The sequence below is a fragment of the Ursus maritimus genome, unplaced genomic scaffold, assembly GCF_017311325.1.
Source record: "Ursus maritimus isolate PB19 unplaced genomic scaffold, ASM1731132v1 scaffold_33, whole genome shotgun sequence".
Lineage (NCBI taxonomy): Eukaryota > Metazoa > Chordata > Mammalia > Carnivora > Ursidae > Ursus > Ursus maritimus.
In genome coordinates this window covers 1,350,475-1,370,713 of record NW_024425897.1, presented here as the reverse complement: position 1 = coordinate 1,370,713, position 20,239 = coordinate 1,350,475, and the positions used below count along the sequence as shown (strand labels likewise).

General features: G+C 47.0%; 1 protein-coding gene across 1 annotated transcript in view; it reads left to right on the top strand.

Annotated features, from left to right (window-relative positions):
* Positions 1 to 1,684: 1,684 nt before the first annotated feature.
* The window catches only part of IGLL1 (immunoglobulin lambda like polypeptide 1), a 33,534-nt gene continuing 14,979 nt past the window's right edge, over positions 1,685 to 20,239 (top strand). The window contains exons 1-2 of the mRNA XM_040619396.1: positions 1,685 to 1,834; positions 1,920 to 2,324. Coding sequence (XP_040475330.1) covers positions 1,789 to 1,834; positions 1,920 to 2,324 — 451 coding nt within the window. The 5' untranslated portion in view covers positions 1,685 to 1,788. The remainder of the gene's footprint in view (positions 1,835 to 1,919; positions 2,325 to 20,239) is intronic.

The following is a 20,239-nucleotide window of genomic DNA, read 5'->3' as shown; positions in this document are numbered from 1 at the left end:
CTTTTTCTTTTTTTCTTTTCTTTCTTTTACCTCCACTAGAAGAGAGACCTTGCCTTGGAGCCCCATGAGAGGGCACCTGGGTGGCTCAGTCGGTTAAGCGTCTGCCTTGGGCTCTGGTCATGATCCCAAGTCGGGCTCCCTGCTCAGTAGGGAATCTGCTTCTCCCTCTCCCTCTGCCCCTCCCCCTGCTTGTGCTCTCTCTCTCTCTCTCTCTCTCTCACTCCCTCTCTCAAATAAATAAATAAAATCTTAAAAAAAAAAAAGAGCCCCCTGAGAGCTGAGGACCCACTTCACTTCCTGGGCTTTCCTCTGTGGCTATGCCTTGCTGAGAAAGTTCTAGAATGAGATGAGGTAAGGGATGATGAAGTGTGATGGTTGATTTCATGTATCAGTTGGACTTGTCCAAAGGATGCCCAGATTCAACATTATTTCTAGGTGTGTCTGTGAAGGCGTCTCTAAACGAGATTAGCATTCGAACAAGTGTACTCATTAAAGCAGGAGGCTGTCCACCACGTGGGTCCATTGAGGGCCTGAATAGAACAGAAAGGGGAGGAAGGAGGAATTCGTCCCTTTCTGCTTCCTGACTGCCTGCTGAATGGGGACATTGGTCTTCTCCTGCCCTTGGGCCGGGCTTTACACCACCCGCTCCCCTGGTTCTCAGGCCTTTGGACTCAGACAGAGCTACCCCACTGGCTTTCCCAAGACGGCAGGTCATGGATCGCTGGGTCCACGATCTTGCAGACGTCTGGCAGATCGTGGGACTTCTCAATCTCCATACTGGAGTGAGGCAATTTCTCATAATAAATCTCTTCCTATGCATCTCCTATTGGTTCTGTTTCTCTGGAGAACTCTGATTAACGTATAGGGACGTTAGTCTTCCTCTGAGCACCCTGACAGCCTTCAGCGGCACAACCCACAGGGCTTGGTGGGCAGCGCGGAGCAGAGAGTAGGCCTCAGGCCTTCTGGAAGTGATTGGTGATGGGATCAAACTCGGGTGGGGCAAGGATGGGACACACAGAACCTCTGCAGGTGCAGGGACTGGCCAAGGAGTGGGCCGAGGACCAGGGGGACGTTGCCATACCCACTCCCCAGGGAGACAATTGCAAAGAGGAGAGAGGTCAGGAAGGCTGGGGCCAGGCCCCTATAGGACCCAATGGGAGAAAAGGCTACTCTACCCCCACCCCCATCTGCCCTGGGCCCCACATGCCCCCCCCCCAAAGTCCCTCCTGCTGCTTTTTTCTCAGAAGCTGTGAGTCACTGTTACTTCATTCTAGGAGGAAAGCAGGCTGGCTTTGGTGGGAGGGAGGACAGGAGCTTGGAAGGGGACAGAGTATCCCACTCACTCCAGGGCCCCAGCATTTTCTGCTGCACAAAGCAGGTGTTTTCACCACCCTGAGGTTGTTCTCTCTACTGTTTCACCAGGCATGTAAATTTGGACAAAAACCATATTACTGTGGGGTTCAGCTGCCTCAGGAGGACGTTGAGGTTACCCTACCTAATGGGACCCAACCTTGCAGGCTGGCCTCCTGGGCACTGGCCCGTGAGTTTCCAGCAGGTGCTTCCTCCCCAAACGCTTCCATGGGGCCAAGGCAAGAGCCACAAAGGTGTCCATGGGACCGTTCCCCAACCGACGCTGCAAACTCTAGAAAGTTCGGGATGGTGGTGGCCAGGAAACAGGCCTGCAATGGCTCCACCCCTGGGAGGGCACAGGAGGGTGCTGGCCCAGCCCTGAGAGGGCCCTGGGAGCTGTGGCAGCACAAAGGAGACAGAGCCCAGCACGTCTACACCATGTCCTGGACTCCTGTCCTGCTGGCACTCCTCGCCCACTGCATAGGTGAGAACACCCCAGAGCTCACGACCCCTGGCCCCATCCGCTGCCCTCCTCTGCCCCAGAAACCCATATGCTTCTGTGTCCCCAGGCTGTGGCTCTCAGCCGGTGCTGAGCCAGCCGCCATCCATGTCCTCGTCCCTCGGAACCACAATCCGCCTGCCTTGCACCTTGAGCAGAGACCATGATGTCGGCATTTATAACATCTACTGGTACCAGCAGAGGCCCGGCCACCCTCCCAGATTCCTGTTGAGATATTTCTCCCGCTCAGACAACAACCAGGGCTCCAAGATTCCCCCTCGCTTCTCCGGATCCAAAGATCTGGCCAAGAACACGGGGTATTTGAGCATCTCTGAGCTGCAGCCTGAGGACGAGGCTGTGTATTTCTGCGCTGTGGGGGCCCAGGGCATGGAGAAGGTGAGGGAGATGAGGAGGGAAGAAAAGGAGCCTGCTGCTCCAGGGTCCCAGGCTCCCCAGGACACACTTACCGTGAACTAAAGACAGCCGGGCATGCGTCCTCAGGGAGAAGCGGGTGCGGACATGGAGGGCTTGGGCCATGAGCTTCACAGGGCTGAGGAGAAGAGACCCCGCTCAGCTTCTTGTCTGGCAGCATTGCTTAGGCTCCCCCTCACCTCTGAAGGCCGGATTGGGGGATTAAAGTTGCTTGTGTCTTGGGCAGTTGTTTTGCTGAGTTTGGTGTGCCTGGTGTGCTGAACTTGCTGAGGGGGGGCCCCAGATGTTCTGTGGAAGGTCAGGAGGAGTGGGCCGCACCCAAGAACCGACATGGGGTGAAGGTCCCAGGAGACCGGCGGCTCACAATCTGCTTGACCCAAGCCCCTGCTCTGCGGGGTCCTGCGGGGGCGGGGGTTGCACCTGGGGGACATTGCTGTTGAGGACAGGATGCTGAACTGCACGGGAGGGACAGGGTAAAGCAGCCTCTGCGGGGGATGGTGGGTGCAGGGGGACAGGTCGGAAGCAGGTGCTCCGCCTCGGTTCTCTGACATTCGAACATGGTTCTCTGTGGCGAGGCTGTCCTGCTGAGCAGCACCCGACCTCTTCCCAACGGATGCCCGTACCTGTGCCTTTCTGCCCCTAATTATGACAACCAAAGATGTCTCCAGACATCGCCAAACGTCCCCAAGCTGGCAACATGACCTTGATTAAACAGCATTGATGCGGGTGAGAGAAATGCATGGATTCTTCTGTGCAAGAGAGCGGCAGCGGCTGGCAAATACTTTCTATAAAGGGCCATACAGTAAATAATCTGGGTTTTCCAAGCCATGTGATCTTTGTCCCAACTACTCAATTCTGTCCTTATAATGTGACAGCGGTCACAGACAATACGTAAACGGGTAGGCATGGCTGCGTTCCTATCTAACTTTATTTACAGCAATATAGAGCTGTGCCAGAATGCCCAAGAGCTTGCTGAGCCCTGCTCCAGAGAAACCCTCTTGCCGCTGGGTTTCAATCAAGCCACGCCTGGTGGTGCAATCAAGGTCAACCTCGATTCCCCCTGCCTGGTAACTCCATGGAAACCTCTGTACTCACGGAAAAACCCCGGAGGCAGGGGGGCATGGCCTTACCAGGGGGCTTATTGGGTGAAGAGGAAGCAGTGGGTGCCTTGCACCTCTGACTCATCGTGCAGCACCCTGAGCCCTTAGGTGGTGGGTGAGGATGTGCCCTGCAGAAAGGGACCCCGAAAGTAGGTACCTAGGGGGGACATGCCTCATCCTCAGAGAGGTGCCAGGTAGACTATCTGTCCTGTGATCCCAAACTTGGCTGAGAATGTCCATTTCCCAAGAAAGGAAAGAGAGGTGGGCGCATGTCAGCACTGGCCCTTCCACCTGCGTAAAACAATGGTCTCAGCTCGTGCCATTTTCTAGGTACCCTCTGAGCTTCTACTTCCTCAAATACACTGTGTTCTTCTTATTAATATATTATTTCCTCATCAGTCACCAGGCCTGGCCTTCCTCTTTGTCAAGTCCTTTCCTGTAGCCTGAGCCATTTCTCACCTCGACCATTATCTGGCTTCCTGCCTGTCCCCACTGCTGCAGCCTGTACTTCAGTTCCTCCTCCTCATTACTCCCAGATCCAGCCTTGCCTGCACTCCTCTTCTCTAACCTTTGATTGTCTCCCACCTTCGAAGTCACCTATGCTAATCACATCTGTAATTTTTAATTTTCTGTTGGCTACATTTTTTAAAAAGGTAAAAAGAAACAGGTGAAATGATTTTCAATAGTGCATTTTATTTAAGCCAATACATCCCAAATGTTATCATTTCAGAATGCAGTCAATATAAAAGTTAGCTTTGATGGTTTTAAACTTTTTTTTCCATATGAAATCTTCAAAATCCTGTGTGTATTTTCACTCTTGGCTCATCTCAATTTGGACCAGCCATGTTCCGAGTGATCAACGGCTGCCTATGGCTTGGGGAGGACAGTACAGATTGAAGGGAAAAAATCAGACTCCTTATCATGACCCAGCCTTTGGAGGCTGTCCCAGATCTGGTCCCAAGTCCCATGTCTCATATGTTCCCCTAAGTGTTTCTGCTGCATTAAGCCATCTGCAATTGATCCAACCCCTCATTCTCTTGGTTGCCTCCAACACTTTTTCCAAGCCGTGCATTTGCGGACAGGACTTCCTGTCCCTTTACAGTGTCTTCCACCTGGCTTCCCCACTCAGGGTTCCACAATGATCTCAAATCTCACTCCTTGGGCAAGATTTCCCTGACCTCTTTACGCAGTTACCAGCTTCCTGCCATGTGTAAACATTGTGCTTCCCTAACTAAGCACCTACCACCCAGATCTAAATGTATGTTATTCTGATAAACAAGAGGTGCTAACAGAGTTGAGCACGTAGACGAATGAGCAATTGATCACGTGACTGAATGAATTCTCGAGTTCCGAGGACCCCGCCGTTCTAGGAGTCCCTGAGATAGCTGGGTTCATTGTGATTCCCTAAGAAGGGAAACCGTGTCACATCACTGACTGGCCACATTCTGTCAGGCTGTCTGTATGTCTCTCTCTCTCTCTCCCTCTCCCTCTCTTTCTCTCTCTCTCTCACACACACACACACCCCCCTCTAATGCCTCGCATATGAAGCTGGTGATTATATACAGCACCCAGGGGTGTGTGGGAAGGAAAAGGTCAAAATACGCCAATTAGGGGAAGGGAACATTTGGGGAACTTTCTGAATCAGTAAAGGAGGAGAGAGATGTCAGAGAGAGTGTGGTTCCCAGATTGTTGGAATCTGGTGACTGGTACTCCGAAGAGCTCCCTGACCCCCCACCCACCCTAAGCATCAACAGCGCTCCCAGCTGGGACACAAGGCAAGAGCCTGGGGTGCTAAGAACTATGGTTTGTGCACAGGTATGCTTGACACAGATCCCAAATTTGACACAGAAACACAGAACCCAAGGGGCTTGGATATGGCACCAGTGATGCTGAAGACGGAGGACCCAATATTTTGACCTGAGTTACATGCTGAGACCCTTGAAATCTGAGGAAGACCAGGGGTCTTGGGGGATGGAGCACGCCAATCAGACAATGAAAATGCAAGGGGCTCTTGGAACATACAGAAGGCCAGCGTGGCTCTGACATGGTTTGGCAAGATGAGCTGGGGGAGGTGGCCCCACATAACAACGGGGGTGGAATTAACATGAAGACACCCATTAGAACATGGGGGGCCCTCGCATTTCATTCTAAGTTGTGTTTTTGTGATGTAAGCACAATGCCCCAATCCACTCGTTCATTACTGGATGCAAGCTGGGGATGTCCTCATTCCTGCATTCCTCCTTCACTTGGGTAAGAAAACTTGCCCTCGTCAGTGATTCAGTCCCGAGGAACTATGTGTAAGGTAAAGGCAAGATAAATGTTTTATCTTTTTTCCTCTTATTTACCAACTATCAAAATGACAAGTCAGTGAGCCAGCTTCGCCCAACTTTGATTTGTCATGATAAGCCCATGGGTATAAGCATATTTGAGGTGTTTAAATCCATTGCAGTTAATAGAAGTTTTTCTGCTTTGACCCATACAAGCCCATTCAGATTGGTCTGTAACCAGGAACATATGGCTGTGTCAAAAACAGTACATTTAATTTTGTTTTCGGTATTTAAAAAAAGTGGGCAAATTTTCATTTCAACTACTTTTCAAGGGGACGATGATTTAGAACACACTGAGTGGAGAAATTGTTCTCACACATGGAGAAAGACCCCTGCAATGAGAAAATCATTCTTCTGCAACCCTTAGTGTGATCATAGTAATGATTAAGGCAAGGACCATAAATGGGTGCCAAAACCATTGGGTGCTTGATTAGTGGGACGCAGAGGGTGTGTAAGTGTCACCCCACATACTCTAGTCACAAAGGGAATACAGACATTTCCACTGGAGAAATTTGGCTGTCACCCCCCCCCATGTGGCACTCAACCCTGGCTGCTCTCTTAATGGGACGAACCAACGTGGGTCCCTTCTGGAGGGCATAACAGGAAGCACTCTATGCCCAGGGAGCTGGAAATATTGCACCTGAAAAAACTCAAGCTTCCAGCCTTTACTCCCAGTTCTCAGGAAATACAGGGGCCTCGGGAAAATAGCCAGACAAACCCAGACTGTGGAACGTTGGAAAAGGAAATTAGCTTGGATGCTTTGAAAAGTGACTATCAAGAAAGAAAAGGTGTAGACACTTACAGATGAAAAGAGTCTAGAATATAGGAACTGAGATTAGATCTTCTCTGAAGACCAAACCAAACAAAAATAGTAACTATAAATAAAAGTCATCTTGTGGACCATTGTGGAAATTTGACTCTGAAACAGATACTAGCTTTTATGGGATTATAATAATTTACTTAGATGGGATCATGATATTGTGGCTTTTTAGGAGAACGTGTCAAAACAACTGTAACTGAATTTTTCCAAACTTTTAATTTTGAAATAATTATAGATTTACATGAAGTTGCAAAGGAATGTACAAGGATGTTCCATTTTCCCCAATTTCCTCCAATGTTAGTTAGTATCTTTCATAATTGTAGTACAGTATCAATACCAGGAAATTGACATTGGTATAATCCAGAGCTTACTCCATTTTCTCCAGTTCTACTTGCACTCATTTGTGTATGTGTGTGCTGTGTGTGTGTGCCAATGCTATCACGTGTATATCACCACCAATCAAGATATTTAGCTCTACCGTCACCACAAAGCTCCTTCATGCTACCCCCTTATAGCCACATCCATCTCCTCATCCCTCCCATCCCCAACCCCTGCAAGCATTAATCTGTTCTCCATCTCTTTAATTTTGTCCTTTTGAGAATGTCATAGAAATAGAATCATATAGTAGGTAATCTTTTGAGACTGGCTTTTTCCATTCAACATAATTCCCTTGAAGTTTATCCAATTTGTTGCTATGATACAATTATGTATCAATAGTTCATTCTCTTCTATGGCTGCATAATATTCCATGGAATGGATTACCACATTCGTATAACCATTCTCTCATTGACAAACATTTGGGTAGCATTATATCCCAAAAATATTTCAAAATATCCCATAGCCTTAAATAGAAACCCTAAAACTATGAAACTTCTAGGAGAAAATCTTTGTGACCTCGAGTTAGGCAAAGATTTCTTAGATGTAACAGCAAAAGTACTGTCTGTCCATAAAATAACAGGTTGATAACTTCATACAAATGAAAAAAATGTCTGCTCTTCAAAAGACACTGGTAAGAAAATTCAAGTCCAGGGGCGCCTGGGTGGCTCAGTCGTTAAGCGTCTGCCTTCTGGTCAGGGCGTGATCCCGGGCTCCTGGCATTGCGCCCCACATCAGGCTCCACGTTCCGCTGGGAGCCTGCTTCTTCCTCTCCCACTCCCCCTGCTTGTGTTCCCTCTCTTGCTGGCTGTCTCTCTGTCAAATAAATAAATAAAATCTTAAGAAAGAAAAAAAAAGAAAAAAGAAAATTCACGTACAAGCCACAGACTGGGAGAAAATATTTGCAAAATATATATCTGATAAAGGGCTTGTATCTAGAACATAAAGAACTCTCAAAACTCAATAATGAGAAAACAATCCATTTGCTTTTAATAAGGGAAAAGTTTTGAACAGATACTTCACCAAAGAAGATATACAGAAGGCAAGTAACTACCTGAAGAGATGCTCAACATTGTCAATCATTGGGGAATTAGAGCCACAGATTAGGGGCGCCTGGGTGGCTCAGTCAGTTAAGCATCTGACCCTTGATCTCCGCTCAGGTCTTGATCTCAGGGTTGAGAGTTCAAGCCCCACGCTGGACTCCACGCAGGGTGTGGATCCTACTCAAAACAAAACCAAACCAAAACTGACAAATTAAATCCACAGCAAGATAACACTACACATCTATTAGAATAGCTAAAACCAAAATTCTAACAATGCTAAATGCTTAAAAGGGTGTGGAGCAGGGGCGCCTGGGTGGCACAGCGGTTAAGCGTCTGCCTTCGGCTCAGGGCGTGATCCCAGCGTTATGGGATCGAGCCCCACATCAGGCTCCTCCATTATGGGCCTGCTTCTTCCTCTCCCACTCCCCCTGCTTGTGTTCCCTCTCTCGCTGGCTGTCTCTATCTCTGTCGAATAAATAAAATAAAATCTTAAAAAAAAAAAGGGTGTGGAGCAACTAGAACATTCATTCATTACCAAAGGCACAGCTATTTTTGAAAAGGCCATTTCATGTAAAGTTAAAGGTACACTTACTTATAACTCAACAATCTCGCTCTTAGGTATTTACCCAAGGGAAAAGAAGACATATGTTCACACAAATGTTTACGGTGGCTTTATTCATAATCCCCCAAAACTGCTAACAGAATTGTCCTTTGCTTGGTGAATGGATAAACAAACTGGAACATTTCTACAATGGAATAATAATTCAGCCACACAAAGAAATGAATGACCGCTGATATATGAAGGACATGGATTGTTTCAAGTGCAGTAGACTATGAGAAAGACACCAGTTTAAAAAAGGCTGCATATTGTATGATTCCATTTACATGACACTCTAAAAATGCAAAACCATAGGGATTAAAAAAAGAGACCAGTTGGTTGCTAGGGGTTGCAGGTGGAGGGATGGCGTGATGACAAAAGAGCATGATGGGTTTTTAGGGGTGATGGAACTGTTCTATATTTTGATTGCAGTGGTGGCTACAAGACTGAATGAGTTTATTCAAACTCTGAACTGTACACGAAATTACATCTCAGTATACCAGATGTAAAAAAAAAAAAAAAATTCACACAGTAAGTGCTAAGTTGATCTGTCCTAGTAATGATAACACATCTGGAACAATTAGGGTTGCCACTTGATTAAGTTTACCACCATTCTCAGCCCTGATCTAAGCAGAATTTTCAGGGACCAGATGAGTGATTTAAAAGATGGGGATCACTGCATCTACTTCAAGTTTTGGGAGTGGGAATATACTCTGCCATTCCACCTAGAGTGCAATATTGGTTTTTGTTGCTGTTGTTTGTTTTAAGAAAGATTTTATTTTTATTTGTTTATTTTAGAGAGAGAGAGAGAGAGAGAGCAGGGGGAGGGGCAGATGGAGAAGGAGAGATGGAGAATCTCAAGCAGTCTCCACACCAAGCCCAGAGCCCCACACAGGGCTCAACCCCACTACCCCAAGATCACAACCCCAAGCCAAAACCAAGAGTTGGGTGGCCAACTGACTGAGCCACCCAGGTGCCCCCATATTGTTTTTTAATGATCTATATTGGCTTTGGAGGGTGGGGTATGATTTCAGGAGCTTGCATTTGGCCTTTTCCATCATAATGGCTCCTACTCCACAGGTCATGAATGAACATGAGGATTCTACCAGCTAAGTATGTCCATATCAATTATATGTCCAGAAACAGGAAATGATCAGCAGCCAGTTTTGCAGATCCACTGGACACAGTGTGAAACTGACATGGGGGAGGAACCCATTAATCACCAGTCCTCTGTATTGCAGTTACCTGCAATGAACAGGATGGCATTTTTGTTGCCCTATCTTCTGTATCACCTCAGAAGCTGTGTCAACAGCCCTCAAAAGTGTCTAGATATTCCCACTTCCTGGCAGTTATTGGGTAAATAATGGGAGGATCCCCTTGGGGAAGGATTTCTGAAATAGTAAGGTCCTCCCTCAAGTACACCTGACTTTCTGATTGATTTGTTCTGGATCTGGGAACAGCTTATAACTGGAAACTGGGAAGGGTTCATGACTCTTCATTGGTGTGGCTGAATCACTGGTACGGCTCACCCATCTGTCAAGCCATATGTGACTGCCCCTACATCCGATACCTCAGTATACCAAGGTCTATTAATCATTTCCACATGTCCTTGTGATCCAGACTCTCTTGTTGCCCTCTCAACTTTTCTTCTTGTGTCAGTTAGAATCTTCTGAGGGTTAGAGATACCAAGCTGGGATTAGATATCCATGAGAGTTTTTAGTGCAAATAGCTGTAAAAGTAAAGGAGCAGGAATTGGTGGGGATAGCCCTCAGACCATACTACTGGTCTGAGACCTGGAAAAGGAGAAAGGGAAAGAAGGAATGGTGAGGAAGAGTCTCAGGCTGCAGTTCTAGGAGAATCTTGTCCACACTGAGGGGGAGTCTCCAAGCAAAATTGCCCATTGGGGTGTCCATCTGGGGAGGAGTAGTCCATCACTTGTAACCCGGCCAGTAAAGTGATGGGAACAGCCTGGATGAAGCAGCTGAGGGCTATCGTTCAATTGTCTTCTCTCAGCCCTCCCCCCAACCCCGGGTGCTCTGGAAGGAAATGCGGGAGGGGCACTTGCATGAGGCCACCAAACTTCCTTCATGGTAAGTACTTCCACCTGGTCTCTGTGCTTTGGTGCTGCCACTGGGACTCCTGCCATATGCACTGAAATAGATTAGTCTGGTTCCATGGCAGTATCCCCACCATGAGCCCTAGGCTGTGGAGGACAGCCACCATTAAGCATCTCCAGGGTGGCTGTGCCTGCCATTGGCTTCATTTCATGAAGGAAGTGTCATCTGAACCCTCTGGAAAACAGTCCACTGGTGTTTCTCTGGTACCTTATAATAAATCCACTGTGGCATGAACACCTCTCTCTGATCATTTTGACCCTGTTCCTCCAGGTCAAGAAAGTTCCAGCATCCCTGTCTTTTTGACACTGGGGTCCCATTTATCCAAGTTTCAAGTACCATTCCATTAGGACCAACTCTTGGTGTCTTAATCATGGGGGACTGTGCCAAGATCAATAAACTCTCCCCATCCAGGCTTTTACCCTCCTCTTGATCCAAAAACCTCAAGACACATCAAAGCATGACCGCCTAGGTCCTTTTTGGTCATCCTCCCTCTCATGTCAGGCCATTTTGAGACTTGATGTTGCTTATTAGTCTAAAAGAAATGATGGGATATGGGATATTTCTTGAGTAAAGCAAGCATAATCCTGAACCAGCCTTTGAGTGAAGTCTCTGCAATGTCTCCACATGAAGCTCCAGACCTGTAGGAAGGAGGAAGCCCCTTGGCCCAGAGGTTTTAGAGAATCAGAGTTATAGATTCTAAGTGTATGCAGCTAGATGTGCCTGTGCCAAGTCCCAGGTCCCATGCCTTCCCTATCACAGCCTGACTTTGGTGTCAGAGTCACTGGGGCTGTGAAATCTATCACCTGTTTCTCCATTACACTCCACCCACAGATCTTGGCCTTCCCTCTGGCCACAGGTTACAAAGGTCTCTAAGCACTGCCATAGAAGCCATCTAGCTCCCACATCAGTTGGCTGTCCTGACCCCATCATTTTCTTCTAGTGCTCTGTTGGCATTTAGCAACAACCAACCCACTCCATGGTTTCATAGTGACCATTTCTGCCATATTGCTCAACTGTTGGAGATGTTCCATTAGTCAGGGCAACTGCCTTCCGTCTGAACCTGCAGATCCACCACACATGAGGGGGTCTTATTAGGTAAATGTCATATTACTTGGGGAACCCAACATGCTAGAGACATAAGGTCCATTTGGCTGGTGAGCTATCCAATTCCAGACTCTCACTCTGAAGATCTGCTTCTTATGAATACCTATCGCACAAGCAGCTACTTAGGGTTTCACAAGAATCAGATCCTGAATCAAATGCAAGTAGATTATTTAGGAGGCAATCCTATGAAACATGGATAAGGAAGGGAAGACTGGCACTCTTGGGCAACTGGAATTTAATCCCACTGGGGACCCCTGGAAACATGCTAGAACACACAACTCAGACTACCGCCATGGAAGGGTAGGAGAATTGAGGCGTCTATGTACCAACTCTCATCAGTCATTGGTTGAGAGCTCCTGGGAGAAGCTAATTTCTTGCACCCCCGTCTCCCCTGCACAGAGGCACAGACGGCGCTGGTGGCCAGAGAGGCCCATGTGATAGCAACTAGAAGTCAAACAGAAACACAAGTATTGAGGGAATACAGGCAGGTCCCTGACAGCATCCACTACAATCTCCAGAAGCTGAATGAAGGTACTAGCAGTGGAGACGAAGAGGGCTATGTTAATTTGAAAGATGTTGGAGGCAGATGGAGAGTCCTGATGCATAGACCGAGTGTCCTGGTCTAGGTGAGTGTCAGTCAGGGTTGACAAGAGAAGCAGAATCACTGCGAGAGATGCAGAACGAGGGATTACCATGAGGGTGGATGTTATGCCGTGGCGTGAGCGGTGGAGCAATCTTCGCAGGCTACTGCCTCTCCTCTAGTGTCGAGCCTGTGCTCGCTCTAGGTCATCCAGATCCACGGTTGGGAAGGAAAGCCCGGTGTGGGCCAGAACATGGGCAACTGGATACCCATCTCCTCTCCCACATTAACCTCCGTGCTGGCGGCAACCCGTGGAAGAAGCTGGCACAGAAACAGTGATGGCAGCTTTGCATTCAACTTCCAGATCTTTCACAAGTGTTCTCCTTCACCTCACCCTAGCCAAGCCATGCAGGGAAGAGAATTATGCTAACGTGCTTTAGCTGAGCTCAGCCCAAACAGGACAACGCCACCCCCAAGTAATTGAGGAGGAGAAAGCTGCGCTAGAGAAATCTGACAATGCATTTATTTTGGTTTATCGTTTGTAAGATTGTGGAGCATGGAGGGAAGTCAACAGCAATGGGAAAATAACATTGTAAAGAGGGTAAATACCCCCCATAACGATTGGCTGGTTGTCTGCACTTAGGTGGTGGCCACAGCTATAGGCTGGAGGAGGGGGAGGGGGAGGAAGAGGAGCACCCTTCAAAATCAGTTCTGATCTGGGACACTGGAATGGTTGGGTTTTGACATGGGGTTTTCCCCATGACAGGGACGGGCAGGAAGCAGCTGCTGGGACAGTACCCAAATCTAGGTGCTGTGGACTCTGCCACTGAGTCCCCATCAGTGAGCATGAAGTCCAATCCCAGCCTGGGAGACTGCTGTGCGTAGCCCTCTTGCGGACACCCCGGGACAAAGCCACAACGCCTCCTGCTGGCCACAGGTCAAATTTCAGTCTTTCCCCAAGAGGTTCTTAGATTCAAGACCGGATCCAAGCTCTGGAGCTGCCAACGCTACGCTGAGAGATGGAGTGGCCAAAGAACCAACAGATGGGGTGTTCGTTCTGGACAGCTGAATGTTTCCATCTTTTCTTTCTTGGCTCCTACATCTTGTCACAAAACCCTTCTAAATTCTAGGTTTAGTAATGAATTAACTTGGGGCTCCGGGCTGGCTCCGTTGGTGGAGCATGGGCTCTTGATCTTGGGGTCCTGAGTTCAAGCCACACATTGCTTGTAGAGTTTACTTAATAAAAAAAAAATTAATGCGCTTTTTTCCTGTTTCTTTTGCTTTGCCTTTAGCTGTTCAGTATATCTGAAATATATCTTTGCATACAGAGGAGATGGGTAGTCGTATTTTATTTTAATGTGGCAAGTTCTGGTTAGGCTTAATAACAAAAGACTTAAGTACTCGTTTATATTGTGCTTCAAATTTCACTCTTTAAGGGCCTGATGAATTTTTTCTGCTCTTATTTGTCCAGAGAACAAGCAATTATATTATGATGTTCAATCTAATGTGCTTCTCTCATTGGCTAAGATAAATAAAACACTTTCAAGTCATTTTTGCTATTAAGAGGAGGAAAATGTATTAGCTTTTTACAGTGTAATTAAATGGCAAAACATTACCACAGCAAAGGGAAAGTCAACTATGTATCTATAATCCAAAAAGTTGTACATCCAGAAAAATATAAATACCCAAAAGTAAACAGAATCTTGAATTTCATTTAATATTTGAAATATCACCCCACTTCTTTTTGGACACACTTCATACATCAAAATGTATTTTTAATTAAGACATAACTGACATATGACACTATATTCATTTTAGGTGAGCAAGATGATTATATGTATCTATTGCAAAGTGATTACCGCTGTAAGCTTGGTTAAGTACCACTACCAGACATAGTTATAGTTTTTTTCTTGTGATGAGAACCTTTAAGATCAACTCTCTTAACTTTCAAATATATACTCTATAGGATTGTTAACTGTAGTCCCCATGCTGTACGTCATATCCCTAGGACTTACTTTTCTTACAACTGGAAGTTTGTACCTTTTTAAAAAAAAAAAAAGATTTTATTTATTTATTAGAGAGAGAGAGAGCACAAGCAGGGGGAGCGGCAGAGGGAGAGGGAGAAGCAGGCTCCCCGCTCAGCAGGGAGCCCAGTACGGGGCTGGATCCCAGGACCCTGGGAATCACGACCTGAGCCAAAGGCAGACACTTAACCAACCGAGCCACCCAGGCGCCCGGAAGTTTGTACCTTTTGACCACCTTCTTCCATCTTGCCCACTCCCCACCCGTCCCCTTACTTTTCCCTATCGGACAAGAAGTTTATTCTTTCATTCAGCAAACATTGAGCGAGTGTGGGCTGACAGGCACACCCAGCACTGGTAGACAACAGTTGTCAGCAGGCAGTACTTTTTCCCTCGGGGAGCTCACCTTTTGGTGAAAGGAGACAAAGAATGAACAACTAAGCAAATACATCACCTGTGAGGCCGTGACAAAGCGGGGTTGGGACAGAGGGTCATGAGAGCGCTGTCCTGGTCAGGGGAAGGACAGGCCTTTCTGGGGGGGCACACCTTAGCAGTAGCTGCTGTGGGGAGGGCGTGAGCCAGGCAGACAAGAGGACGGCCGACCAGGGGGTGGGAGCATCCAGAACAGGTGACCTTAGGTGGAAGGGCACTCGGGATGTTCTGGGAATGTTCTCTGAACATCCAGACCAGCAGTACTGAGAATAGGAGGAACGAGGTTTCTGAGGGACAGACTGAATGCCCGGAAGCCACGGTGAGGATTTGGGCCTTTTCCCTGAGTGAATGGAAAGGTTACCACAAGGGAATTTTATTTGATTGGTTTTGTTTTTAATGCTCAAATTCGGTTTCTTTTGAAAATTGAGACTGTGGGGCACCCGGGTGGCTCAGTCAGTTAAGTGTCTACCTTCAGCTCAGGTCATGATCCCGGGGTGCTGGGATCGAGCCCCACAACTGCTCAGTGGGAAGCCTGCTTCTCCCTCTCCCTCGGCCCCTGCCCCGCCCTGCTCATACTCTATCTCTCTCAAAAAAATAATAAATAAAATCTTTAAAAAAAAATAAAATAAAATTGAGGTTGTGCCTCGGTCGAAGCACTACCTGTATGAACCATACGTGGCCAGTCCTAGGAGAGGACCTCCGGGGTGCAGGAAGATGCAGGCGTCAGAGTGGTCTGCACAGCCTGAGACACCTCCCCGCCCCCCCGCCCACATGCATGTGGCAGGCTTGCGTGGGTTCTAGTGGTTTCTGATATAAATATTTTTAAGAGCTTTGCTCAGCCTCTGTATCTTGGAGGAATCTTACTTCCCACATGTAACACAGATGTCTTTTTCAAAGGCTTTCCCTTGGGTATTGTGTTTTGGGCTATTTGCAAGTCAGACTGAGGTTTTGCCACGGTCAACCCCTGTCAAAGGCCGCTGAGTAGCCAATGAGCTGGGGTCTCATCTTCCCAGGGGTGCTGGCAGGGCAGGGAGAGAGGGACAGGGCTGGTCAGCTATGGATCCCATGGAGCCCTCCTCCGGCCCCAGTCAGCCTCATCCTCTGCCTGAAAGAGCTGCCACAGAGCCACCCCAGGCGACGACGAAAAGGGGCCCAGACCCCTAAGAGCTGAGCAAGCCAAGGCGGGGGCTCAGAACCACGAGAGACTATGGACTCTGGGAAACAACCTGAGGGCTTCAGAGGGGAGGGGGTGGGGGATTGGGCTAGCCCGGTGATGGGTATTAAGGAGGGCACATACTGCATGGAGCGCTGGGTGTTATATGCAAACAATGAATCGTGGAAGACTACATCAAAAACTGGGGGATGTACTGTATGGTGACTAACATAATAAAAATTTTTTTATTTATTAAAATAATTATTTTATTATAAATATAAATAAAAATAAAAATATTTATTAAAATAATTAAAAAATAAAATAAAATAAAAATATTTTTAAAAAAATTTTTAAAAAGGCTCCTTAAGGAGAGTGGAGGGTGCAGTGGGGAGGGACGGGACAGCAGACAGAAGAGGCCCGGTGCCTTTTTTTGGTTTGCTCATCTTAAGCTTTTGGAACCGATGCCTGGCATTTTAAGCACCGGGGTATTTTGAATGAATAACTGATCATCACTTCAAACCACATCTCTCACCCGAAGCAAGCAGCTCACCTCCCCACTGGCTGACCTTCGGCTGGCCACTCAGTGAGCAATAACAGCGCAGCCTCCTGGGGACGTCTGGGCCGTTCCCCTGCGTCTCTCCCCTTCATATCTTCCCCGTCATCTTCAGCCTCGCACTTGCTCAGCTGATGGCCACAGCCCTCCTTTCTTCCTGTCTCTTGGAAAGACCCCTAGATCCCCCTCCCTCCCCTCTTGATTAAATTATATTCCCCGTGTGCCTTAACTCAGCCGTAAACTTTGTTTATGGGGGATTTTCATATGCGCAGGTGGAAAATTTAAATAGTGAAATTATAGATTTTCTTCTATACTTCCAATTATTAATGGAAAATTGCATTCAGACAAAATGTTACCCCATCCCTGACCCCTGTGTTCTTCTTGACCTTGACCTTTATATTAGTCAGGGTTCTCCAGAAAATCAAAACCAATAGGATATATAGATGGATGGAGAGAGGACAGACAGACAGATATAGCAATATCTAGAGACTTACTGTAAGGCAGTGGCTCATGTGATCATGGAACTGAGAAGTCCTAACATCTGCTCTTGCAAGCTGGACGCCCCACAGGCTGGCAGCGTGGTTTGAAGCCCCAAGAGCTGGGGGACCAATGGTGTGGGTTTTAGTCCAAATCCGAAGGCTTGGGGGCCAGGAGCTCAATGTCCCAGCTCAAGAGATAGACCAAGGGAGAGCAGTCCTAACCTTCCTCTGCCTTTTTGCTCTATTCAAGCCCTCGATGGAGCAGACGACACCCAACCACCTTGGGGACATGGATGTGGGGAAATGGCTGCTCAAGTCCCTCACATTCACTGTGATGCCTGTTATTAAAAGAACAGAAAATTACAAATGTGAGTGAGGATGTGGAGGAATCAGAAGGCTTGTGCCCTTGGCGGGAAAGCAAAATGGCACAGCGGCTATGGATCCCGTACGGAGGAGCCTCAAAAAACGCAAACCAGAATTACCATATAATCAAGTAATTCCACTTCTGGGTATATAACCAAAGAACTGAAGATAAGATCTCAAAGCCATATTTGTACACCTATATTCATAGCAGCATTATTTACAATAGTTAAAAGGTAGAAACAGGGGCGCCTGGGTGGCACAGCAGTTAAGCATCTGCCTTCGGCTCAGGGCGTGGTCCCGGAGTTATGGGATCGAGCCCCACATCAGGCTCCTCCGCTATGAGCTGCTTCTTCCTCTCCCACTCCCCCTGCTTGTGTTCCCTCTCTCGCTGGCTGTCTTTATCTCTGTCGAATAAATAAATAAAACCTTTAAAAAAATAAAATAAAAGGTAGAAACAGGTTAACCTAAGTGTCCATTGACATATGAATAAACAAAATGCAGTCTATCCATACAATGGAACAGCATTCAGCCGTAAAAAGGAAAGACGGACCTTGAGAACATTTTAATAACACGCATCACAGTGGATGTGAAGTGGCTTGTCATTATGGTTTCGGTTTTCATTTCCCTAATGGTGAGTGATTCTGAACACTTTTTCATGTACTCGTTGGTCATTGGTATATCTTTGGGGGAAATGTCCTTCACTCATTTTTTTAACTGGGTTTGTTTTGTTTTGTTAAGATTTTATTTGTTTATTTTAGAGAGTGAGAGAGAGTGAGTGGAAGGAGGGGCAGAGGGAGAGAGAATCTCAAGCAGACTCCCTGCTGAGCACGGAGCCCAACACGGGGCTCGATCCCAGGACCCTGAGATCATGACCTGAGTGAAATCAAGAGTTGGACGCTCAGCTGACTGTGCCACCCCGAAGCCCCTGGGTTGGAAGTTTTGGTTTTGAATTGTAGGAGTTCTTTCTACACTCTGGATATCAATCTTGTATCACATGTTTGATTTATGAATATTTTCTTCTATTCTGTGTATTGCCTTTGCGCTCTCAAGTGTGTCCTTTGACTTATATGAGTTTTAAGTTTGATGTAGTCCAATTTGTCTATTTTTTCTTTTGTTATCTGTGCCTTTGGTGCAATAGCCAAGACATCATTGCCCACAAGTTTCGGTACGTGTGTTTTCATTTCCACTCATCTTAAATATTTTCTAGTTTCTTCTGTGATTTCTTCTTTTGCCCCATTGACTATTTAAGAACATGTTCAATTTCTACATATTTGTGAATTCCTCGAATTTGCTCCTGTGATTGCTTTCTCGTTTCAGCACTTTGTGGTTAGAGAATATAATTGTATTATCTCAATTCCTTTACATTTAGTAAGCCTGGTTTTATCACCTACCATAGGGTCTATCCATGGGAATATTCCATGTACACTTAAGAAGACTCTGTACACTGCTACTGTGGGGTGGATGGACCATTCTAGAGGTGTCTGTCGGCTTTTGTTGACTTACAGCGTTCTTCAAATCTCTATTTTCTTGTTGATCTTCCGTCTAGCTGTTCCATGTACCAGTGAAAGTGGCGTATCAAAAGCTGAGACTAATATGACACTGTATGTTATGCACCGGAATTAAAACTTAAAAATAGTAAAATTGACAAAACAAAAAGATCACGAATGAATCCAGAATGAAAAGTTTCAATTAGCAGCCGGAAGAGAAAAAAAAAAAAGGAAACTGGGGTATCAGAGTCTTGAACCACTATCACTGAATGAAGGAACACGTTTGAACAAATCGTGAATATGGTTTCTGATACTGGGGATCAGATCAAGGGTGGGAGGAGGGTAGGAGATGCAAATGGTTCACTCTCCCAAAAGAGGAAAAAAAAATGAGGATAGTTCGGGATAACTTCAGCCCACCGTACATCACTCCCACAAAATGAAAAGTAGGAAAGAGAGTTAAAGTCTAAGGAAAATACTGGCATATTCTGCAAGCCTCCTGCCCCTTTCCCGAGGCTTCGTTTCTCACCACAGAGCTAAGGCATAACGCTAGGGAGGCCCGAAGTTGGGGAGCAGAAATTCTATGGGACTGTCTGGAACGCAGTTGAGGCGGATGGAGCTGGAAAGGTGATTGTCCCTACAAGCCAACCACAACCCTTCCCTTCACTCCCAGGGACTACCTTCTTACTGGGAACTGTGGAAAAATCCCTCAAATCGGCACTCTCTCATTTTCGGCATCTCAATAGTACCCATGCGAAGAGGCACGGGCTTCTGAATGTTCTACCCTCTGACGATCCAGTTCGATCTCGGCCTCAGTTCAGCGGATGTCATATCTGTCCCCCAGAGTCGCCCCTCCGGCCACAGGTGCCCACCACCGACGTCCATTACCTACTGGACAAGTGCAAACACCTTTCAGCAAGGCCACCAGGGGGCAGTGCAGAGTTGCATGTGCACCTTGTTACTCAAAGTTGTGGTCCCTATGCTGGCTGCCGCAGCACCACGTGGGAGCTTGTAAAAAAAAAAAAAAATGCCACGTTTCCGGGGCCAACCCAGACCCGCTGAGTATGAACCCACATTTTCACAAGGTCCCTGGCATCCTCTGCACATCGAAGTCTGAGAAAGCACGTCCTTAGCCCTCATGATCTGGTTCAACTCTACCTGCTTGCGCTCAAACCACACATTAGGCAAGCAGAGAAGTCACTTCCCCTTTGATGTGGGAAACAAAGGCAGAAGAAAAAGCATTACATTATTACATTTCCCTACTACCTACAGCCCATTGACAAGTCCTTGAAACAGGCAGAGTGACATTCCTCTAGGGACTCAACTGCCTCGATGGTAATACTTTGCTAAGGGCAAAAAGGCAGTCCCACGCTGACCGCCTCCCCCTCCCACCAGGATCCTGTAAGTCT